The sequence below is a fragment of the Ananas comosus genome, linkage group 9 (assembly GCF_001540865.1).
Source record: "Ananas comosus cultivar F153 linkage group 9, ASM154086v1, whole genome shotgun sequence".
In the NCBI taxonomy this organism is placed as follows: domain Eukaryota; kingdom Viridiplantae; phylum Streptophyta; class Magnoliopsida; order Poales; family Bromeliaceae; genus Ananas; species Ananas comosus.
Window position 1 is genome coordinate 4,628,439 of NC_033629.1, and position 25,020 is coordinate 4,653,458.

At 43.2% G+C, this 25,020-nt stretch overlaps 1 protein-coding gene and 1 long non-coding RNA gene across 5 annotated transcripts; both read right to left on the reverse strand.

The window, feature by feature from the left end:
• Positions 226-4,643, reverse strand: LOC109714965 (protein CONTINUOUS VASCULAR RING 1-like). The gene is made up of 6 exons (XM_020239732.1): positions 4,222-4,643; positions 1,897-2,006; positions 1,439-1,606; positions 1,268-1,364; positions 515-562; positions 226-388 (listed from the first exon to the last, which is right to left on the reverse strand). The coding sequence occupies exons 1-5, from the start codon at positions 4,524-4,526 to the stop codon at positions 523-525; spliced, it is 720 nt and encodes a 239-aa protein (XP_020095321.1). The 5' UTR covers positions 4,527-4,643; the 3' UTR covers positions 226-388; positions 515-522.
• Positions 18,069-20,166, reverse strand: LOC109715580. 4 transcript variants are annotated; one of them, XR_002217665.1, is made up of 8 exons: positions 20,076-20,166; positions 19,874-19,980; positions 19,704-19,798; positions 19,514-19,619; positions 19,340-19,433; positions 19,151-19,263; positions 19,002-19,062; positions 18,069-18,123 (listed from the first exon to the last, which is right to left on the reverse strand). It is a non-coding gene; the product is annotated as an uncharacterized LOC109715580 (long non-coding RNA). The 4 variants fall into 4 exon arrangements; XR_002217667.1 differs by lacking the exon at positions 20,076-20,166 and having other exon boundaries at positions 19,151-19,255; positions 19,874-20,069; XR_002217664.1 differs by lacking the exon at positions 20,076-20,166 and having other exon boundaries at positions 19,874-20,069.

The window sequence follows — 25,020 nt, forward strand, 5'->3', positions numbered from 1 at the left end:
TCACAGTCGCCACCTTAGCTGAAGATAAAAAGGCAACTTTTTATCGCCACCAACTGTGCGATAAATAGCCACCAATAATAAAAAGATAATAAACTAAATATAAAAATATACAACTAATATTTTATAAACAGAACATATACAAAATAACAAACAAAATATTAAAGTAAACAAAATTATTCTTTTAACAATAATTTAAAAGGCTAATTATCTTCTGATCCACAACAGCTTAAAAACAAAATAATAGCAAAATCAATTTAAAAGCAATAGAGTAATAATATTCGATATACAGTTCAACATCATTCCTGACTCTCTCAACTTTGAAAATAGAAAATACTTAAAAACGATAAAAAAAAATACTTCAGCTCCTATTTCAACAGTAATTCATTTCCTGCAACAAACAAAAGAAAGCACTAAATTCATAGATTTCAAGTTTTCATTGCAAGTGCAAAAGTAAACATTTTCTAATAGAGCTTAATGAATTAACCAAGCTTTATCCTGTAAGGACCGCACTTACCCTGAAGCTCAAACTGTGAAAATAGTTCTCTTTCCGAAGACGGGGTTCCTGTATATAATAAGTAATTATGAATTAGCTGCAGGATATATACACCCATGAAACTTGAACATGTTTATAGGCAAAAACAGAACTTTCTGGCATGAATGTGGGCCCACAATTCTAAACTCAAAATGAAAAGAAGTTGCTACCTTTTTCTCAGTAAAAAAAAAAAGAAAAAAGAAAAGAAGCTGCAAAGAAGCAGTATAGATCAAACAACAGAATTTATTACTAAACATGTGAAACTCGACTACTAAAACAGTGAAACTAGTATCCAGCGGAATAAAGTTGGGCAGAAAAGTTCATAAGACCACAGAATTAAATGTGCTGAATTGTTGATACATGTGACTATAAAATCAGTAGATTAATGTACTATATCTACATAACAAAATAATTCATGAGATAACAATCCATTAAAAAATTAAAAGCGAAGTTTGCAGTCTCAGCTCCGATTAGATCTGGATCAGTCGACTTGGATCCTAATTTGTGGCACAGATCTTAATACATCTATGAAAAGTAAAGGACACTAATTCAGTCCTACAGGATATTTCCACTTAGAAATGCCAAACAAGTATAGATTTTCAGATCATCCAGTTAAAGATATTCAGTTGTATCACCAAAAAATAAGCGAGCACATGCATTATACGCCATTGAAGTTTTGCAACCATGCAAATGCATAGCATTGAAAACATTTCATGGTAATGTATATCTAAAAACCTGAAGAACAACTGCTGAAGTAATGAATCCAATGTGTATTCACCAATCCTAGGGTGCCTTATAATAGCAACTTCCTTGAAGGCTTGTGTGTTCTGATATGTAGTTAGAGAATGTCAGTTACAAAACTGAAAAATGATCAAATGAATCAAATAAGCAGGAAAAATAAATCACCAGGTGATATTGCAGTGCTAATTTGCTTGGATGCATTATAAATATGGCAAACAAATGGCATTCTCTTGATAAACCACTCTCCAAGGCTAAGAAGAGATGCCCCCACCCATGAGGACATGAACAGTCCAACCAAAAATATAAAAGTTATGGAAGTTATGAAGCCAAGTCCTGAAAAACACAAAAGAGAATCAAACAGTTAAACTTTGGATCATAGATGTAAGGATCTGGACTACTAGACACTAATTAAGATGCCCAGGTGGCATAACAAATTGTTTGCAGGTAATTTGAGCTCTACTTCAATTTCTTTGATAAAATTCAAGATATGATTATACTGAGTTTCTGTAGGAATATATAGTTAGACGAGAAAAAAATTTTATTCTTCTTTGCCTGTGAAGAATGAAACAACTACATCATCTCTAACATATCAAATGGACTGACTAGAAGTACAATATGCATACCGAGTATGTTGATCGAAAGTTGAGCATATATTGGAGAGAAAAATCCATCCACAAAGTGAATAAACCACCACGTGATATAGAAGGTAACTGCTATTGGAAAGAGGATCACACTACAAGAAACAGGATGATGTAAACACAAAAATTTTGTTAGGAACTCTTCAGTGCCAATGAATTAGAAAATAATAATGTCCACATATGGTAAAAAATTGGCAAGTAAAAATAAATAAGCAAAGTATGCAAATAATTCCGCAGAATCTCCTCTATTTTCAACAAACAGGAAACAGGCAATTCAATTGTAATTACAAGAATTGCCAATACCTCTTCTAGAGTATACATCAATATGATCAATCATAGATTAATTGTGAACTAGAGAGAAGACATACTCCCTAGGACAGCAAGTCCAAAGATAAAGCTTTGCTGTATAAAACAATAGAAGCAAATTGGGTGTATATCCAAACATTTCACCCATTCCTTAGCTGAGTACAGTTTTATTTTGGTAAGTTTCACTGCTTGAAGGTCCTTAATCTACAAGTGTTAGGGTTATAGGAACTAGAAAAATATCTCACCCAAAATACCACTTCCAGAAAAAATATGTAGGTACGTTTACTGAGGAAGAGGATAGCTTATCTAGAGAAATGCACAAATCTCAAGTACTAAAGAAAAGAAGCTCACCATCCAGTCATGAACTTTTTTGAAGCCCAGCTGCGAAGAACATTATGAAATGCCTGCATTTTATCACCTTCATCAGTAAAAACTGTATCAAGCTTCTTAGAAAGATTATTAGATCAAAGAGTCACAGCATCGTGCAGATGCGTGCTGATACACATTTGCTTTGTGGCGAATAACATTGGACCATCATTCACAAAAAGGCATCACTTAATCAACGTATGCCAAGAGTATCAGTTTCATCTATCCTTCTTAAATAACAAATCTTAAGTCCTTAGAGCAATCTATAGCGGAAACTGAATTCAGAGTATCAGGATGGTACTATTATAATTGTGATTAACTTGTCTCTTCTATGATAGGCAGCCTACATATAATTTCTCATCCTTTTACATGTATATTGTTCCTATGTCCGATTTACCGTCTAATACGTTCCATTGGTTAAGTAATAGTTTGAAACATCGAAAGCATGATTCTCTGAAACATTCTCCTCAAGACCTAGTCGCATGACATGAGATGCTGAATTGGTGTAAATAATATAGTGAGACAAATACTAAGAGAAATTGTACCAAACAGGTTGAATGAGGAAACACCAAACAGTTCTATGAACATCGTTCACACTCATACAATTAATTATCCAAAATAGATGAAGGGCCTCCCTTTCAAGCAAATTAAACAAATTATCTCCAACCAGTTAGAAATATAGAAATTGAAACCTATTCCTCAAAAATTAGAAAAAAGCTGACGCAAACCAAAAGACCATAAGAAAGAACAAGTGTTCTAAAAAGTTCCCTTTTTGAAGGAAATAAATGAAACCTAACACGAAAAGGAAAGGGGAAAACCTAGAGATAACAAGAACTACAAGAAAATCACCAAATCCTAACAATTCAACCTACAAGAATAACCGAAATCTGAATTTCACAAAAATCTGCCAGAACTATGCAATTCGGCTAAAATTTCGGATTTCTCTCAAGTCAAAACTTTTATTTCAGCACCACGAATGTCATAATTGAATAAGGAAAACCTGTCAGCATGACCTACAAATTGAACCATTTAGCCTTTTCCACATATTGATTTTGGATGTGTCAACCCTCTCTCATCTGGTGCTTGTCAAATAAGAGCTAATGGATACTTTATTTTAAACCATCATTCTATCTAAGAAGGCCATTTCCCTCATGGCATTTGCACTAGCAAATTGACCCTAGCACCATTGAGACCCCACCAACAAGTAGATGTTCAAATCCAGGATTATTGGTATAGCTGCCTAAAATTAGAATATATAGTCGAGCAATAAGTCAGTTGCCAAGAAATAGCAGAATACACCAGTAAAACATGATTAGAATTGCTGAAAATTCATGAAAAGTGAATGAAACGTAGCATACGTAGATTTCCTTATGGGCAAGCATTAATTCCAGTATAAATTGTACGATTTCTCTATCAATTTGAATCTGAACAATACTCAGCTATCCTATACCTAAATGTCTATGTCGAAACAATGAAACAATAAGTGGTTTTCCTATGGACAAGCATTAATTCCAGTATAAATTGTACGATTTCTCTATCAATTTGAATCTGAACAATACTCAGCTATCCCATACCTAAATGTCTACGTCGAAACAATGAAACCAGATCAAAAGTGCATCAACAGTGAGAGGGAGAGACCTGATGGAGCTCGGGAGGGAGCTTGCGATCGTTGACGGCGTCGATAATGGCGAAGAGGCGGTGGCTCTGCTTCTTCTTATGCGATTGTCGAGAGGATGCGGCGGAGGAGGCGGGGGAGGAGTCGGGATCGGGGTCGAAACACGAACGATTCCTCCGAACCGGCGATCGCGTGCGAGGTCAAGTGGGATCACGTCGACGAGCGATCCTTCCCAATGTGGCCATCGTTTGCGAGGTCGAGAGGATGCGGGTGAGTTCGGAAACCCTAATCTAAGGGATCGATCAATCCATATCCTACAACTCACCATGGCGAGGAGCTTGTTGCCTATGTCGCCGATGAGGAGCTCGCCAGTGACGAGCTCGCCGACGAGGAGTTGGCCATGACGAGCTCGCTGACGAGAGCTCGTCAAGGAAGAGAGGTAGAGGATGGGAGCGGATTAAGAAAACGGGTTTTGAGGGAGAGGGTGTAGCTGAGAGGATGTAGAGGGGTCAGGGAAGAGGCCAGGTGAGCTGAGGGAGTAAGGATTTTTTGTAATTTTCTAAAAATTTAAATTATTAATTTTAAAATTAAATTAAAATATTAATTTAATTCAATTTAAAAATTAAATTAAATTTAATTAATTTGTGGCAACTTTTTTTATTGCCATTATAGGTAACCAAACAATGGCGATTTATTTTATCGCCACCATAAATAACTAAATAGTGGCGATAAAATAGTCATTTAGTGGTGAAGCTAGTATCACCACTTTAAATTAATTAATCGGTGGTGATTTTTTTTATCGACACCATAGATAAGAAAATAGTGGCGACAAAATAGTAATTTAGTGGTAAAAATACTATCACCACTTTAAGTTAATTAATTGGTGGCAATTTTTTTATTGCCATTATAGATAACCAAATAGTGGCGACAAAATAGTCATTTAGTAGTGAAACTAGGATCGCCACTTTAAGTTAATTAATCAATGACGACTTTTTTTATCGCCACCATAGGTAGCTATATAGCGGCGATAAATTTTGTCGCCATCTTATTTTTGCCACCAATACTATCTTTTCTTGCAGTGAAAGTTTCGTGGACGAAACTAATTTTAAGGAGTGGAGAATGTAACATATCGAACTTTAGCCAAAATAGATTAAAGTGCCGAGAGAAATGGATGGACAAACTTCAGTTGATTTCTAACAATGTTGGAAGGGTCAAAGTCGAGTCCCGAGAGTGTTAAGCAAGTTTTAGCATTGCTCGGTGTGATTTAAAAGTGAATAGTGTGAAAGAAATAGATGAACAAGTTCCAATTAGCATTCCAACGAGGTTGGAAAGGAAAAAATGAGTTTAAGAAGTGTTAGAAAGGTTTTAGCATCAAACGGCGCGAAACAGAATCGAAAATGGCGCAAAATTGCATTCTGGAGCAAAGTGTACCAGTACAACCATCGAGTTGTCACCGGTACAGAATTGCAGGCCGAGAAGGAGAAGCTCTCGGTTTTGAAAAATTTTGCCTGTGTTACCGGTTACAGCTACAGTGTACCGGTACACTTTGGAAAAACCTGCGAGAATTGCGCTCGGGTTTGCCTCTGCGTAATCGTGTTACCAGTGATAGCTACAGTGTACCGGTACAGTTTGGGTCTGGCAGCAAAATGAAAACTGCAAATGAGAATAAGTGGAGGGTTTTTGATAATTGTAGCACCTTATGTATAACGCCAACACTCCTCTCTCCCTCTCCCACAGCCCCTACACACCTCCTCTCTCATTTCTCTCTTTCTCTCTCCAGAACCCTCCCCGAAGAGCAAGGAAAAGGAGTTGGAGAAGGGATTGAAGGTGGATTTGGAGGCTTTGGAGGTTTGGGATCTCTCCAACAAAAAGGATCTTGGAGAGCTTTGGGACAAGGTATGGTTTTCATGAAAACCTAGACAAGGGTTTGAATTTCTCCCAAGAAACTTAGGTTTTGGAGCTTCTTCTATGTTTAGGACACCTCTTGAGGCTTGAGCTCCATGAAAATCCATGGAAGCTCAAGATCCTCTCATAGTGAACTTCTAGGGTTCATCTTGGACGCCCTAGAAATGGCTTAGTTGATCTTAGATGAGCTCCTAGAAGCTTGACAAGCTCTCTTTTGCTTGTACAAGGGATCAAAACCTAGGGTTTAGCATTTGGTGACATTAGGGCACCCAATTTGGGGCTTTTGTCTCCGAGTATTTCTAAGGCAAATTGACCTTATAGAAACCTAATTAGGGGTATTCCCGATGCATGGGACAACTCCGTTTAACGTTACGAAAAGGTTTTGATGGAGTTATTGATAAAAAGCCTAATTCGGCTTCGTTTTGCCGTAGGCGAAAAAGTAAAGCTTCAAAAATTCCAAGAACTTCACCATAGCATCCTCTCAACCTTCTAAGGTGGGTGGTGCATTCCAAGGAACTCGAAATTTCTTTTATGTCTAAGGTGTCACATTTGAGCATATGTATGTATATTGAGCATATTGCATAGTAGGGTAATTGTAAGCTTCTATTTGCATGTTGTGAGTTTAAATGCATGTGAAATATTTGTAAGAATGTGAGAAATTTATTTACCCTATGTATGCATGAGAAATGACAAGAACATAGTAGCTTTAGAGAACAAAAGTGACATGTTGACATAATTGTAGAGAGTGGCATCGACGAGTAAAGATACGCTAGAGTGGATAATTAGAAAACAAGTGTGGCATCAATGATTGAGTATAAAAACAAAGTAGTGTATATGACACTAGAAAAATGTTAAAGAATGCAAGTAAATAGAGGTAGCGACATTATGACATAACAACCTTAGAGTTAAGGGTCATATGTACATTGTTTCCTTGTAGTCTATGAATGGATTGGACTTGACATCCTTATAGTTAAGGATGGGATCATACTCACCTGTAAATCCTTGCTCGAGGGTGGTAGCTCCCCCTCGGGCGATGTGCTCCGGAGTTGTCATCACTGGGTCGTAGCGAGTATCTCCCCAGAGGATGGTCCCGTCGGATTGTAGCGGGTATCTCCCCGATATTAGGGATTTGGTTGGTGAGTCGTTGAGGGCGAAACCTATGGGTTAGCTAAGAGATTGGGTAATGAGATTGTGACCTTGCATTCAACATGAGCATACTATTGAGCATCACATTTATTAGTGTTCAGGCATATTAGCTACATTTGTATAGTTTGGTTACTATCCATATCTCTTTTCTTCTATTATGCCTGATTTAGACCTAGTGAAAAAATCGACGTGGTTAGTTGCCGAACCCACTGAGAACTTTGTTATAGTTCTCACACCCTATTTTCCACAGAGCCCGGACCGAGCGAGCCGGCGGATGATCGCGGTAAGGGCATCGCGCCCTAGATAGAGACCGCTCGAGATGGTTTCATATTTTGTAGTTGCATTCCCTTTACTATCATCTCTTGTATTTGATGATTTTAGTATCATGAACATGTTTAAATGATTGATGTAAAGGATATTTATTTTAAATACAAATGGTTATATTTTGAGGAATATGAGATGTAAAAGAGAGGAAATTATGCAAGAATGTAAAAGAACTTGATTAAAGTTGGATGCATATATGTAATTTAAATTAATCATGTTACTTGTATGTTGATAGTTAGTACTTTCGCTTGGCTATTGCTTGCCCTCGTGTAAGCCATTGTGTATGTTTCCGCTTATACAAACTTTATACTCTATCTGTACCTGTGTTGAGCCTCGGGCGGACAGGGGAGGCTCTGTCCGTTCGGCGTCTGTTTGACGCTCTCGAACCGGCCAAAAGGATCGGGCTCGAGGCGTGACAGCCAAAGGTGCATTGGAATGGAGTCTGCGAGAGAAAATGATGTGAAAAAAAACCTGCACTTGGCAGATTTGCTCTCGGAGACCGGTACCTGGCGGGAGGGACCGTGTCACGCCTCGTCCCGAAACCACTACCAATTTGGCACGGTTCGTCCGCGACGGCGGGCCGCCGAACGGACAGCACCTCCCCTGTCCGCCCAAGGCTCAACAATAGGAATGTGCACAAGAATTTACCCAGGAAATTAAATTCTAAATATACACATTCACGAGGGCACAACCAGTGCAAACAATACAAAGAGCAAGCAATCCACAAGAAAAAACATGTGAAATAAAGAGAGTACTTTACTAAACTATTACAATAGTTCCAACATTTTCATTTCCATCATTTTCTTTGAATGAATACATCTTCCATCTCAAAATACATAGCTCTCCCAAATCCTCACCTACCTAAGTTACCAAGCGTTCCAAGTACACTAGGTTATCATTTAGAAAGCATAAGGAATGGAGCTACTATACAATCCTACAATGCAACATAAAGAGATGAGATTAAATGTAATCTAAGACATAGAAAGGAGTCCGAAAGATTCGGGATGGCACCCCCCACCTTTAATCGATGTAGAGGCTTTGGATATTCTTCTCGGCGAACTTAACGAAGAGGCTTTAGACTTCTTTGCCCAAATCAACACTAACCCGGCCCTATTTTGCTGAGAACTTCCAGCCGGCTCGCCGAATGCCAAAACTGACTTCGCCCCCACGATTCGTGACCTAACAATAGGGTTTCCAAGGCTTCAAATGAGATCAATCTCATACTTTCACAAAAACCCCATTTTGGAGCCCTAGGTTTGCACATATAACAAACCACCCAACAAATCCCTAGATTCATGGGATTGATCTACTTAGAAGCATGCTTAGGGTTCATTTGACCCATTCTAATGCATAAAAACCCAAAACTTCAAAGTTTAGAAGCTAGGGTTTAGTAGCTTACCTCAAAACCTACACCAATGGGAAGAGGAGAGGGAGATGAAGGTGCTCAAAGCCTTCCCCTTGATCTCTTTCTTCTTCTTCTTCTTCTTTTCCTTCCTGTCCGCCCAATCCCCGCCAATTTGGTCGGGTTCGGGTCACGTCAACAGAGCGAACGGACAGAGCCTCCCTGTCCGCCCGAGACTCTACAATACATATAATAGGCAATTAAAAGAGATTGCAAATATAATACAAGGCTTGCACGAGGGCAAGCAACAACGGAAGCGAAAGCTCTAAGCTAAATATAGATTCACATGATATTTGATTTCATTTAAACCAAATTCAAGTAAAACAAAGCTAATGTAAAACTATTACATTCCATTCACCATCATATCTTTTTACATTTAGTCATCACCAAATACATGATTGTTTCACTTTACATATCTAAATCAACAAAATAAAGTTGATACATGTATACAAAAGGGAATGACTACAAAATGCATAAAGTCCCGGTGGCCGCTACCTAACGGCGCCAAAACCCTTGCCTCTGTCCTCGCGCCGCCCGCTCGTGCTAGGACCTGTAGGTTTAGTTGTGGTGTAGAACTACAACGAAGTTCCAGTGGGCTCGGCATCCGACTCGCCGACTTGCCCACTAGGTCTATCCAGGCATAAGTATTTCAAAGGAAGCAAAGGTAACCATTACTAATGCAACTAATACTATGCCTGCAGGAAAGAGACAATAGATATACAATTTCAATGCGAAAATGGAAATGCATGTATGCCCAATCATAATCAAACTTTGGCTCTTACCCAATCTTACCGGTAACTCTGTTAACCCCAATGACTCACACTCAAAATCCCTTAATAACGGGGGACTCGAACCTCCTAGGGACCGTCGACTGGTGGGACTTTACCACGCCCAGTGGTGACCAACTCCGGAGCGCACCGCTCGAGGGGGAGCGACTCCTCAAAGCCAAGACGAAAGGTGAGTGTCGATCTAATCCTCAACTTGAGGATCCATAGCCACTAGTCCAATGCCAATATCACGATAGGTCTCTACTATTTATTTTTGCCACTTTCGAGACCTTATCTTCGACCATGTCCCTATGGGTTAAACTATTTCCAATGGTCATCTCTCAATGCAATTCTTGTTTCTATGTCCAATGACACCTTGTTTTTCTAATTGTCAAGTCCATACTTAGTTTCACACATCCGAGGTCCAATCACACATGTCCGTTTTGGTTCTATCATTCTTCTACGTTCAACTTACTTTAGAGGCATAAAAATGAAATCAAACCAAGTTCCACATGTAGCTACCCTACTATGCATGAATGGGTATATATATATATACATGCTCAAAAATAGAGAAATAGACATAGAGGGGAATCCAACGATTCCGGCGTACACCCCCCACCTCTATGAGTCGTGTGAGTGTAGAATATTAAGGCCCCTGCACTTTACGAAAGCCGATTCCGCGCCCTATAATCAAAATAGTGTCATATTAGGCCTTTCTGTACATGAACTATGTTCTAACATTTTCCTAATGTTAAACGGAGTTGCCCAACGTGTTTAGGGCACCCCCAATTAGGTTTCCACGGGGTCAATTTGTCCCCGAGCAATCCTAGGGCAAAAGCCCCAAATCCAAGCCCTAATATTGTCATTTAGGGTTTTCTCATGAATCGATCCCATTCCTAAGCAAACGATAGCTTAGAATCATCTAAGAAGCATCCTAACAAGGTTTCTAGACCTTTGGTACCAACCCTAGGGCTCCAAACATCATCTCCAAGGATTCACCATGAGAGCACCTTGAGCTCTCATGGGTTCCATGGTGTTCATGGCTCAAAAGAGCTTCTAAAACCTCTAAGGAGCACAAAGCTCCAAATCTCTTAACCAAAATCCAAACCCTAGAGGAAAACCTTACAAAACTTACCTCTAGTCCAAGCTCCACCAAGATTCTTCTTGTTGGAGAGCTCCTAGAACCTCCAAAGCCTCCAAATCCACCTTCTTCTCCAAGCTCTTCTTCTTCTTCTCCAAGTTCTAGAGGAGTTCTAGAGAGAGAAAGAGAGAAAATGAGAGAGGAGGAGAGAAATGGCTGTGGGAGAGAGGGGTTGGGCCATATATAGTGTTGTAACAATTGCACTTAAGCCCCTCTACTTGTTTCCACTTGAACTGCCCAGACTGGGCACTTTTCGCCTTCGGGGACCGGTCTCCCCGACCAGGGACCGGTTCCCGAACGGGGGTTTTCCAGGACTTAGCCAAATTTTCGAGTTTTTCGGCTGTTGCGCAGCGAGGGACCGGTCTGCCCGTCAGGGACCGGTCTCCCGAGGACCGGTCTCACCACCAGGGACCGGATGCCTCAGGATTTCCTGGCAGGCTACGCGTACGGGGACCGGTCTCTCCTTCAGGGACCGGTCCCCGAGAGCTCAAATCTGGGACTTAGCCAGATTTTCCAGATTTGCTCTCCGGGTCCCTTTTTGCTCCATTTATGAACTCCAATGCACTTAGGGTCCACCGTAACTCATTCAATTCCGCGTTCCGATCGTTTTGACGGAACTCGGCACGACTTACGAGGGATGTGGTATGTTACACTTCCTCTCCTTCTTGTTCTCCTCCTTGTTCTTTCCTTTCTAGAGAGAGAGAGCAAGAGAGAAAGAGAGATAGAGAAGGAATGAGATGAGTGGGAGGGAGAGAGAAGGCTCAGCCTACTCTAATAAAGGCCATTTTGCATAAAAACCCCTCAACTTTTCATCCATTGCACAGCCCTCACTAGGCAGAATTCGCGCGGAGGGACCGGTCTCCCCGACTTGGGACCGGTCCCCGAGGGCCTCCCTCGGGCGCACGCGTTCGGGAACCAGTCTCTCCCCGGGAGACCGGTCCTCGCGAGACGGGTCCTCACCTGAAAGACCGGTCCCCGAGAGCTCGATTTTCAGGACTTAGCCAATTTTTGGCATTTCTCGCTGGAACCACGTTTGGGAACCGGTCCCTCCCTACCAGGGACCGGTTGCACCAAGCAACCCTGCTACACCCAGCCGAGAGAACCGGTCTCTCACCTCCAGAGACCGGTCCCCGAGAGTAATCTCAGCCCAATGATGCAGTTTGCACCATTTGCTCTCGCGGACTCAACTCCAAAGCACTTTTTGTGTTTTGGACATTTTCAACTCCCACAAAGGGTATTCTCTCGACAATTAGTCGATCCTGGATGAAGTACAATCCTCGGATTTCGAGAATACACTTCCCTACATCCTCCCCTCCTTAAAAGAAGTTTCGTCCTCGAAACTAGCTCAATTCTTAACTTTAACTTAAACCCATACCTTACTCCTCGAATAGATGAGGATGGTGCTTTCTCATTAGATCCTCGAGTTTCCAGGTGGCTTCGCGATGCTCGTGATTGCTCCACCTGACCTTCACATAAGGAATTTCTCGATTCCTCAACTTTCGCACCTCTCGGGCGATAATCCCTACCGGAAACTCTTCATAGCTCAAGTCTCCTTGAAGTTCCGGCGGTTCATATAGCATTGCATGCTCGGGATCGTGAATATATTTGTGGAGATTAGAGACATGGAACACATTGTGTACATCCGCAAGCTTCGGCGGCAAGGCAAGTCGGTAGGCCACCGTGCCGATTCGCTCCAATATCTCATATGGTCCAATGTATCGGGGGCTTAGTTTTCCCCGCACTCCAAACTGCTTCACACCGCGCATCGGTGAAACCTTCAAGAATACGCGGTCACCTACCGCGAATTCTATATCTCGACAGCGCCTATCTGCATAGCTTTGCTGTCTCAACTGCGCCGTAAGCAATCTCTTGCGAGCAAGGCGGACTTTCTCTTCCGCCTCTCGCAACACATCCGGGCCGAACTCAGCACGCTCACCTACATCGCTCCAGTGTATAGGAGATCGACACGTCCGCCCATAGAGAGCCTCGAACGGTGCCATCTCCACACTAGCATGATAACTGTTGTTGTAGGCGAACTCGGCCATAGGTAGGTGGTCACACAACTTCCCTTATAGTCGATGATACACACTCGCAACATATCCTCTAGAGTTTGAATAGTTCTCTCTGTTTGCCCATCGGTCTGAGGATGAAATGCAGTGCTGAAGTCGAGCCGTGTGCCAAGGGCTTCCTGCAGCTCTTCCAGAAGTGTTAAGTGAACCGGGGGTCATGATCCGACACGATCGATTTCGGCACCCCTTGCAGTCTCACTATCTCGTCAAGGTATACCTGCGCTAACTTGTCACCCGACCACGTGGCGTGGATCGGCAAGAAGTGAGCCGACTTCGTCAATCGGTCCACAATTACCCAAATTGCATCGTGGCCGCCTGTTGAGCGAGGCAAGCCGACCACGAAGTCCATCGATATGTCCTCCCACTTCCAAACGGGGGTTGGTAGGCTTTGAAGCTTTCCCGCTGGAAATCGACGGTTGGCCTTCACTTGTTGGCATGTTAAGCACTTCGCCACAAAGCGTCCAATATCACCTTTCATTCCTAGCCACCAATAGTGAATTTTTAGTCCGTGATACATCTTGGTGCCGCCTGGGTGATCGGCATATGGAGATCGGTGTGCTTCTTGCAGAATCAATTCACGAAGCTCTCCATCTTTCGGCACACACCATCGGTTTTGAAACCGAAGCGTACCATCGGCGTCTGCCTTGAAATCGCCGCTACGCCCTTCCTCGATGTTTCGCCGCACCTTTTGGAGTTCCGGGTCTGCGGGTTGCAGATCTATGATCCTCTCCAACAAGGTCGGTTGGACAACGAGTGCCATCAACTGAGTCGGGACCTTGGGAGCGACCACTTCAAGGTCCAATCGCTCCATATCCAGCCACAGAGATGTTTGCTGGGTAACATCGAAAGCGAGGTTCTTCGCCGACTTCCTACTAAGTGCGTCCGTGACCACATTCGCCTTCCCGGGGTGGTAGAGGATATGAACATCATAACCCTTTAACAGCTCCAATCACCGCCGCTGATGCATATTGAGCTCCTTCTGTGTGAACAGATACTTCAAGCTCTTGTGGTCGGTATAAATCTCACAATGGGCACCATATAAGTAGTACCTCCACAGTTTCAAGGCGAAAGTCACCGCCGCTAGCTCCAAATCATGAATGGGGTAGTTCTTTTCATAGCTCTTCAGCTGACGGGATGCATAAGCAATTACCTTCCCGTTTTGCATCAATACACACCCCAATCCAAGATAGGAGGCATCACTGTAGACCACGAAGTCTTCACCCTGCACCGGTAGAGCGAGCACCGGAGTCGAAGTCAGTCTTTGCTTCAACTCTTTGAAACTCCGGTCACATTCTTCGCTCCAAACGAACTTGGTGCCTTTCTGAGTCAGGCGGGTAAGTGGAATCAATATTTTGGAAAAGCCTTCCACAAACCGCCTATAGTAGCTCGCCAAGCCCACGAAGCTTCGAACCTCCGTGACATTTGTCGGGCGCGGCCAATCCTTGATTGCCTCAACTTTCCTCGGGTCTACAGAAACTCCACCCGTGGAAATCACATGCCCTAAGAAGGCGACCTCGCGGAGCCAGAAGTCACACTTCTTCAGTTTAGCATATAGCTTCTCCTCCCGAAGGACTTGAAGCACTATTCTCAAATGCTCGGCATGTTCCTCGTCGCTGCGGGAATAGACCAATATGTCGTCTATGAAGACCACGACAAATCGGTCCAAATACTTCTTGAAGACACGGTTCATCAAATCCATGAACGCCGCTGGAGCATTCGTTAGTCCAAATGGCATAACCGTGAATTCGGAGTGTCCATACCACGTACGGAACGCAGTTTTCTGTACATCCTCCGGCTTGATCTTCAGTTGGTGGTAGCCGGATTGCAAATCTATCTTTGAGTACACACACGACCCATGCAACTGGTCGAACAAGTCATCGATTCGGGGTAGTGGGTACTTATTCTTGATCGTGACTCTGTTCAATTCTCGATAGTCCACGCAGAGTCGAAATGATCCGTCCTTCTTCCACACAAACAACACCGGGGCTCCCCACGGTGATACACTTGGCCGGATAAATTGCTTGTCGAGGAGGTCCTGCAGTTGACTCCTCAACTCATTCAATTCCGCTGGCGCCATTCGGTACGGAGCCTTCGAGATCGGCGCGGTACCGGGAACCAAGTCTATGACGAACTCGATCTCCCGATCCGGTGGTATCCCTGGCAACTCCGCAGGAAACATATCCGGGAACTCCCGCACCACCGATAGCTCATCTAACGTTGGAGCTACTCATTCCACCTCCACAACAGTCGCTAAGAATGCCGTGCAACCGCTATTGACTAACTTCCTTGCTCTCATCGCTGACACCGTCGCGACGAAGCACGAGCTTTGACAAGCCTGATATGTGAACTCCCCCTGTCCTGGTTCACTTTAAGTGATCACCCTGCTCTTGCAGTCGATCGTCGCGTGATACTTCGAGAGCCAGTCCATGCCCAGAATGATATCAAAAGCCTCAAGCTTCTAGAGTTCCACAGTCCGGATAGGCATAATCCAGTCGCCTATTCGCACGGGACATGACGCACACTCCGAGTAAGTGTTAAACGTTGACTCAGGGCCCTCTACACGCCACTTGTCACTCACCTCTATGAGAATGCCATGCATGCGTGCGAATGATCTACTTATGAATGAATGTGTGGCTCCTGTATCAAATAAAGTCCTGGAGCGAACTCCGTTAATTAAAACCATACCTGCCACAAGGCGATGCTCCTCCGCCTCCGTAGGTTCCTCAACTTGGACCTGAGCGGCGAACACCCGTCCGCTCGGGGCCGATCGCGTCACTTCAGGTTGACGCGGCATCATCGCGCGTCCAGTCGACGCGGCCGTCGGTGGAGCTCCTACATAGTGAGCCGGAATCGCCGGCGCCGATGCAATTGATGGGGCAGGTGAGGCTCCTCCTCCCGGGCAGTCTCGAATGAAGTGCCCCGGTTGCCCACATTTGTATCACGTGCCTCGGCCTTCCTCACAGCGCGAGACTGGGTGGTCTCCGCTGCACACAATGCATCGCCGCGCTCCACCGCTCTTTTGTTGAGCGCGCGGATACTTCGGGGGTTTCCTGTAACGTGCTTGTCCCCCCCGAACTACCGCCGCCTTGGCGTTTCCTGCCCTTGTCCTTAGACTCGGCCAAAGCCTCACGCTTCTCCCGAACGTGGGCATCTCCGTGCTTCGCCCATAGGGCTCGATCAAAGACCTCCGCAAAGGTCGTAAGCTTAAGTATTTGCACGACCTTGTAGATTCCCGGCCGAAGTCCTCGCAAGAACCACTCGGCCGGGTCCCGGTCATCCTTTACAACATCCGGAACACAGTCTATAATATGGGAGAATTCTTGTTCATACTCCGCCACTGAGCGGTCCCCTTGCTCGAGCTTGCGGAACTTCTCCTTGAGCTTCCGCTTCAATGTATCGGGGAAATAGTTGGCGAACATCTCCCGCTTGAATTCCTCCCACAACATTGGCGGAAGGCCGGGAAGCCGATCCCGTTTAACTCACTTCCACCAAACTTTCGCCGCCTTTTCCAAGCAGTGGGTGGCGAGATACACCTTGTCCCTCTCCAAGGTCCGCAAGTCATCGAAGAGGGTTTCCATCGAGTCGACCCAAGATTCGACCATCTCCGGTTCCACCTTCTCGCCCTCAAAGGTTGGCGGATGGAACTTGTTGAACTTGATAAGAGCCGCCAATGCGCGCTCTCCCTCCACGTCTTCGGCCGACACATCGGGTGTAGCCAACCCCGATGCCGCCTGTGGTACGATCGTTGGCGGTAGGCGTGCCATCACCGGAACCGCCGCTACGCCCTCACCCTCTGCCGCTCTAGGTATATGAGTCGAGGGTGCGGGCGGACCACCGCCCTCATTCGCCGTCGCAGCCGCCGCCGCGATCTGCCGCTCCAATAGATCCTGGAGCCGCTCGAATTGGGTCTCCTGGCGCTGCACCACATTGGTCAGCGCGGTCACTTGCGCTTGTAACTGATCCATCAAGCTAAGTTCCTCCTACTCGGGCACCTCAGGAGTCGGTGCTGGGGCAGTCCTACGCGTGTAGCGTCTTGGAGACATTAGTCCCTGAAACGCAATTACTCGGTCAGTCATCTTAACCAATTATCTCGTCGCATTTACGACACATGACGACTCAACAACAAAATCGAGCGGAAGCACACAAGTGTACTCGTTCTAGACTCTTGGTATCATGTCGTCGGCCGCCGACATAACCACCTCAAGACAAGAACTCATACAACTTGAGTCCGTCTCTAATCACAACTAGAGACATATTACCAACTTCGACCCAATCGAATCAACTTTCGCCATCGCTATAGGTTCACGTTCCGCTCACGCACCGATAACCTTAGGGCTTACCAACCTAGGGTCTCCTAGGTCATCCTAAACTCTCTCTTTACTTGCTCTTAGGCTCTGATACCACAAAGGCTGTCACGCCCCGCCCCGAAACCACTACCAATTTGGCACGGTTCGGCCGCGGCGGCGGGCCGCCGAACGGACAGCACCTCCCCTGTCCGCCCAAGGCTCAACAACAGGAATGTGTACAAGAATTTACCCAGAAAATTAAATTCTAAACATACACATTCACGAGGGCACAACCAGTGCCAACAATACGAAGAGTAAGCAATCCACAAGATAAAACATGTGAAATAAAGAGAGTAATTTACTAAACTATTACAATAGTTCCAATATTTTCATTTACATCATTTTCTTTGAATGAATACATCTTCCATCTCAAAATACATAGCTCTTCCAAATCCTCACCTACCTAAGTGTCACGCCCGGTTACCAGCGGAAGCATATTCGGTACGTGCACAGACCAGCCATACACCTGCAGTATATAAGGCGTTTACAAGAACCCAGTCGATAGGAGTAAAAAAAAATATAAAATAATCCTATCCTAATATCAGAGCAAAGTACAGTCCACAATACTCACAACAAGAGAACAGGGAGTATAAAACCCAAAATCTCAACTAAGAGAAAAGTATCACAACTATAAAGTCTGGTCCCAATAGTACATAAACATCACGGGGTATACAAAAAGTAGGTACAATGGCAGTCTCTCTATACATAGGGACATCACCCTCGGCTGAAGTCCGAGTAGTAAGGTGATCGACTAGCATGCTCCTAGCAATGTCTAGCTAGACGCGACTCCCTTGCCACGATCCCTAGCCTCTCCTGTAGATGGCTCTGCAAAAAAAAAACAACAATACAAAGGGCGTGAGAACTATAAACAATAGTTCCCAGTGGGTAAGCCGCCAGCCTCGGCGAATTACACCACTAGGTTCATGATGTACCAAATAAAAGTAGTAATTTGCATGATATATTTCCAATATTAACAATTAATGGACATGTAAGCAACATATAACAATGATCTATGCAGTAATGAATCAACTAGGTAATAAAAGCATAGCAACTACTATAAACACGAACGTAAACATGGATGTGTAAGTAAATACTGTACATTATACTGATGAGCATTCATTACTGTCCTTGTCAATTAGTACTTTTATTTCATTCATAAGGACCTACCCATGGTAGTTCAGCTTGCACCACGCCTAATGGCCCCGTGGTAGTATACACTCCCGACGGCAATCCACTTCGGCACCCAATCCCGCACGGGCGAGCAACTATCGCGTAGGCCAACTCCGGAGTGCCGGCTTGTAGGGAGCGACCCTCACAAGCATGTGCGAATGAGCACAATGACAAGCAAATGTAATAAATAGTTAACAATTCGCAATTGTCATCTCTAAACATATATAAGGTTCTTACTCTCGACTTTTAGGTCGGATTTCAACATAGCATGTTAGTATCCACCAGATTAAGTGACTAGATAAAAGAACTATACAATTACATATGTCACTTGCATCAACTACTAGTCAATGACAATGTTTGAACATACTATTAACCAAGACATACATTGATTGCATCATTATTTATTGTTTATGCATTTAAATTCAAAGAGAAAGCAATCATTCATGATTCACATAATTATGTCTAATTCGTAGTTATATAGCTTTATAATGAACATAGAAGGAGTTCACTTGCTCTGGTTAGGTCCGACCCACCTATTAGTCGACGATTCACGTCCAACCTGCAAGTATGAATCTTCACAATTCCCCAAAAGCCCTAGGAACTGATACAAGATCAGCTAGGAGTATACTTCAGATCCTATGTAATTCTATTACATTAACACTTCTAGGAGGTAGAATTTCACCTTGTACCCTTTGCTAGTGGAACCCCTGGTTCAGATCAGATGAATGCTTCAAATTTCAGCTTCAAAAGCCTTTCAACATCAGCCGAGATCTACACACACCATCCGCTGCGAACCTGCTGTGAATTAGCTATAAAACTGCGTTGAAGTGCTTACTAAAACAGTCTATTTCAGCAACTGCACACTTCGTACCCAGTTATAGCTTTAGCCCATGTTTACTCCAGCTTAAAACATCAAAGTCCACTTTCGTAAGTTCCCCGAAGTCAATCGAGAACTACCAAATACTCTGTCGCAAATCAGCTACACATTAACATCACATTTGCACCAAACTATAGATAGTATTATCTAATTCGAAAAGATTTTCACCTTAGGTCAGGTTAAAGCTTAGATCCCTGTCTTGATTCAGTCCATGGCACTCAGTTTAATCTCCAAAGACTTCTAAATATCAGCCGAGATCGATCTATTGCCCTCGCTGCGAATTAATACCAAAACAGCCACTAAACTCACTAATATGCCTTATATAGTCATAATAATAGAGTAATACTCAACTAATTACCTTCTTAAGGCTTCGAATCAGCTTATCCTTGAATTAGAACAGAGAAATTATAGCAAAGTATTCCTTTCTCACTGCTGGAACCACTCCTCAACCAGCTGCGATCACGATACAACAAATAGGTTCAACTTTAGCACTAAAGCTGTAAAATGAAAACTAACTTAGGTAATTACCTTTCTAAGCCTCTCTCTTTAACCTTTCTCTGAAGTAAGGATGAAGAACTCTGTCACAACACCTCCCCCCTTAGCTCTAGAGGCTGTCCCTCAAGGTTCCAAACCAGCTAACACCAAGGAGAAGAAGGAATCAAGCTCAAATTCACCATTTCTTACACTTAGGAGAGAGAAATCTAGAGAGAGAAAGTTAGGAAGCACCAACCCTTATCCCCTGGCCTCCAACACCCTTTGGGGAGTTGCTGAGGTCGAGCAGGAAGGATAAGGATGGAGATAGAAGGGGAAAAGACCAAAATGCCCACACTGCCACGCACCTGTTGCTGCTGCTGCTTGCTGTACCGGTACAGCATTATGCTTGTACCGGTGCACCAATGCAGAAAATGCCAATCTCGAAATTACAATGTACTTTCTTACTTTTCGCATTCCGATCACCCTCAAACTTAGTCATAAATGTCTCTAAACCCTTTAGAACATGTAGGGTAATTCCACATTCCATTCCACACACTCGAACTCCGCAAATTGCAAAAGTTCAGTGTATTACATTCATCCCTCCGAAAAGAAAGTTTCGTCCGCGAAACTTATAAACACTTACCTCACGATTCCATCGAGAATAGATAGGGATAATGCTCTTGCATTGCACTCTCCAGTTCCTAAGTGGCTTCCCGTTCATCGTGATTGCCCCAAAGGATCTTCACGTACGGTATTTCACGGTTCCGAAGCCGTTTCACCTCTCGAGCTAGTATTCTCACTGGATGCTCCTCAAAGCTCAAATCTTCTCGTAAATCCACTGGAGTACTCTCTAATATGTGAGTTGGATCAAAAACATATTTCCGAAGCGTAGATACGTGAAATACATTATGCACTCCCGATAGGCTTGGCGGCAAAGCAAGTCGATACGCTACGGGGCCAATCCGCTCTAATACCTCGTAGGGTCCAATAAATCGAGGGCTTAACTTCCCTCGAATACCAAATCTCTTAACCCCCTTTGACGGTGACACCTTCAAGAATACATGATCGCCAACTTGAAATTCCAGTTCTCGCCGACATTTGTCCGCATAACTCTTTTGTCGACTTTGGGCTGTCAGTAGTCGTTCTCGTGCCAGTCGAACTTTAGCTTCAGCTTCTTGTAATACACCAGGACCCAAAACCAATCTCTCACCCACTTCACTCCAATGAAGTGGTGATCTGCACTTTCTACCATAAAGGGCCTCAAACGGTGCCATCTGAATACTTGCTTGATAACTGTTGTTATAAGCAAATTCAGCCATCGGTAGGAACTGTGGCCAACTGCCCTGGTAATCAATCACACAGGCTCTCAACATATCCTCAAGGGTCTGGATAATACGCTCGGAATGCCCATCACTCTGGGGGTGGAAAGCAGTACTAAAATCCAATCGGGTACCCATAGCCTCCTGTAAACTTCTCCAGAAATGTGAAACAAATCGGGTGTCTCGATCTGAAACAATAGAAGTAGGTACTCCGTGTAATCGCACAATTTCATCAAGGTACACTTGTGCGAGTCTCTCCCCTGACCAGACAGTCTGGATTGGGATAAAGTGGGCAGATTTGGTTAATCTATTAATAATTACCCAAATTGTATCATGGCCGGCTTGTGAACGGGGTAATCCAACAATAAAATCCATAGTAATCCTTTCCCACTTCCACACTGGTATGGGTAAACTCTGAAGTTTTCCTGCAGGAAGTCGATGTTCAGCTTTAACTTGCTGACAGGTTAAGCACTTCGCTACGAAGTCTGCAACTTCCTTTTTCATTCCAGGCCACCAGTAAGTTAACTTTAGATCTTTATACATTTTCGTGCTCCTAGGGTGTAAAGTATATGGTGCCCGATGTGCTTCCTTTAAAATCTCCTCTTTAGTATCTGGATCGGCAGGTACACAAATTCTATCACCGAATTTTAGCAATCCCTGATCATCCACTCGAAAATCGCTAACAGGATCAGTAGTGATCTTTGCTTGAATCTTTTGCAAGAATTCATCTTGAGCTTGTTTTCCTTTAATTCGGTCGATCAGGGTAGGTTGCACTACCAATGACATAAGTCTCCAAGGTGTGTCAGGAGCTACAACTTCCAAACTCAATTGCTCCATTTCTTTTACCAATAAGGGTTGCATAGTTATCGACATCGCCAAATTTTCCGTCGATTTTCGACTTAAAGCATCTGCTACAACATTAGCTTTTCCTGGATGATAAAGGATAGTCAAATCATAGTCCTTGAGCAACTCCAACCATCTACGTTGTCTCAAGTTTAATTCCTTCTGCGTAAACAGATACTTTAAGCTTTTATGATCGGTGTAAACCTCGCAACGCTCGCCATAGAGGTAGTGGCGCCAAAGCTTTAAGGCAAAAACTACTGCTGCTAACTCAAGATCATGTGTAGGGTAGTTCTTTTCATAATCTTTCAATTGGCGAGATGCATAAGCAATTACTCTGCCATTCTGCATTAAAACACACCCTAATCCATTTAACGACGCATCGCTATAAATTACATAACCCACTCCGGTAACTGGCAGTGCTAAAATCGGGGCAGTGGTCAACCGTTCCTTTAGCTCTTGAAAGCTTCTTTCGCAGGTTTCATTCCACAGAAACTTAGCTCCTTTATGTGTCAGTCGGGTAAGTGATGTAGACATCTTTGCAAATCCTTCTACAAATCTCCGATAGTATCCTGCCAAACCAAGGAAACTCCGAATTTCTATGACACTGGTCGGCCTCGGCCAATCTTTAATCGCTTCAATCTTCTTTGGGTCCACAGCTATCCCAGTCTCTGAAATGACATGACCCAGAAATGCTACTTCTCGAAACCAAAATTCGCATTTCTTTAATTTTGCAAACAATTTCTTTTCTCGAAGTACTTGTAACACTACTCTTAGATGGCTTTCATGCTCCTGATTACTTCGAGAATATATCAAGATATCATCGATAAACAAAACTACAAACCTGTCCAAATAGGGCTTAAAGACACGATTCATTAAATCCATAAAGGCTGCTGGGGCATTTGTCAATCCAAATGGCATAACTGTGAATTCATAATGTCCATACCGTGTCCTAAAAGCTGTCTTGGAAACCTCTTTAGGCTTGATCTTAAGCTGATGATAACCTCACTGCAGATCAATCTTAGAATATACTTTCGATCCTTGCAGCTGATCGAATAAATCATCAATTCGGGGTAATGGATATTTGTTCTTGATTGTGACTTTATTAATTTCTCGATAATCCACACACAATCGAAGAGATCCATCCTTTTTCTTAACAAATAACACCGGTGCTCCCCAAGGAGATACACTCGGTCGAATGAAACCCTTATCCAATAAATCCTGCAATTGTGCCTTCAGCTCTTTCAATTCAGAGGGTGTCATCCTATAAGGTGCTTTTGAGATTGGGGTAGTCCCCGGGACAAGATCTATCACAAATTCAACTTCCCTATCAGGCCCGCTTGGCCTGACGGGCCTGCCGCGTGGGTGTGGCCCGCGCATTGTCCGCGTGCACGCCCACGCGGCTCCAAGCGGTATTGAACAGTAATTTTTCCTTTTTTTTATATATCAAAAAATATATCAAAAGAAAGCTTGTGACGAGCTCTTCCAAATCGTGCAAGTTTCACAATGGGATATGCATCACACATCAAACAAGCCACTCCCCAAAAATCCGATTTAGGGTTTCATTTTTCTCATAAAATACAAAACCATATCAAATCAAACTTTGTAGATAAAATCTACAATTTCGGTGCTTCAAGATGTGTAAAAAACATGCAAAGATATCCACTTATGAAAAAAACCGCCATTAACGCTCACATACATGCAAGAAAAAATCTAAAACATGATAGATTTGATTTAACGCATGTAATCTCGTTAAAGGATTTATCTAGGCCACGAAATCAACCAAAAAACGCTCTGATACCAATGTAGAACGCAACGGAAGTATTAGTTCGTACCTTTTTCGGAAGCGATTCGCGTTACAACTCGATGAGCCCAGATCGTCGAGGTTGATTCACGTGTCCTTTGATCGTCCTTGATTAAATCTTCTCACGTTCCAAACTCGCGATGGAATCTTCTCACGTTCCAAACTCGCGATGGATCGAACTACAAACGAGCACGATCACAAACCCACCGTTCAAGTCCCTGTTAGAATAATAGGTTGATGGAGGATGTGGTTTCTCTCTTTCGTTTTCTTATTCTCTTTTCTTTTTCCGTTCTTGTTATTTTTGTTATGTGGGATGGCCCGCATATTTATAAGGGATAAGGCAAAATCGGTTATTAATTGTTATCCTACTATGACTAGGATTTATCTCTAACTAGCTTTCCAATTTGAAAGCGAGATTAATTCTAATCCAATTAGATAACATAATATCCGTCGGATCGAACCCGCTTATGGGCGTACCCGATTCGATTTAACCGAATGCCAACGGTTCTTGTATTAGTTCCCTACTCTTAATCTTTAAATTGTACAATTATCATCTCCAAATGATTTTATTCATCAAGGACTTGCCATCACAAGGGCTTTTTAATTTTCTCAAACGGAAGTCTTGGTTTCCATACTTGAATAGCACCGAGTTTTACAGCGGCAAATATAGGTTTGCCAACGACATCATCTCTTTCTCTTCAAATTCCTTATCCATCATCCCTTCCGACTTGTTCTCTTTTTCTTGCAGAGCAGTATCACAACCATCCTTCACTAGCACTATATGCATATTGAACTTTCACAGTGCAAAGTTAGTCCCGTCAAAGTGAGGGATCTCAAACTTGGTCGCACTTTTCCCGGCCATCATTTTCACTGTTAATTTCTGTCTACAAAGAACCTACACTCTGATACCAATTGAAAGAACTGACGAAGAACTCGAGCATACCTTGAAACCCTCTTAATGTAGTAGCACAATGAAAATTGGATCCAATATATAGAAACTTGAGATCGATTGAGAAAACAAGCACAAGAATGTAAAATAATAATAAGCACAAACAAATAATAAGAGATTTATGTGGTGGTTTGGACAATGATGTGCTGATCCATGTCCACAAGTAAGACCTCCTAAATGCGTTTTCAATTAATTCACCGTACGGTGAGGATAAGAAGTAGATACAAATAAACTCTCTCAGGTTCTCTCGTATCTTTTTCTCAAGGACTTTTCACAGTACTGAAGCTAG

Coding starts and splice junctions, on each gene's coding strand:
- LOC109714965 (XM_020239732.1), bottom strand. CDS start 4,526: ATGGTGAGTTGTAGGATATGGATTGATCGATCCCTTAGATTAGGGTTT. Junction 1,365..1,438: donor TAGCACTGCAATATCACCTG/GTGATTTATTTT, acceptor CTCTAACTACAT/ATCAGAACACACAAGCCTTC. Junction 563..1,267: donor CTTCAGCAGTTGTTCTTCAG/GTTTTTAGATAT, acceptor TATTATATACAG/GAACCCCGTCTTCGGAAAGA.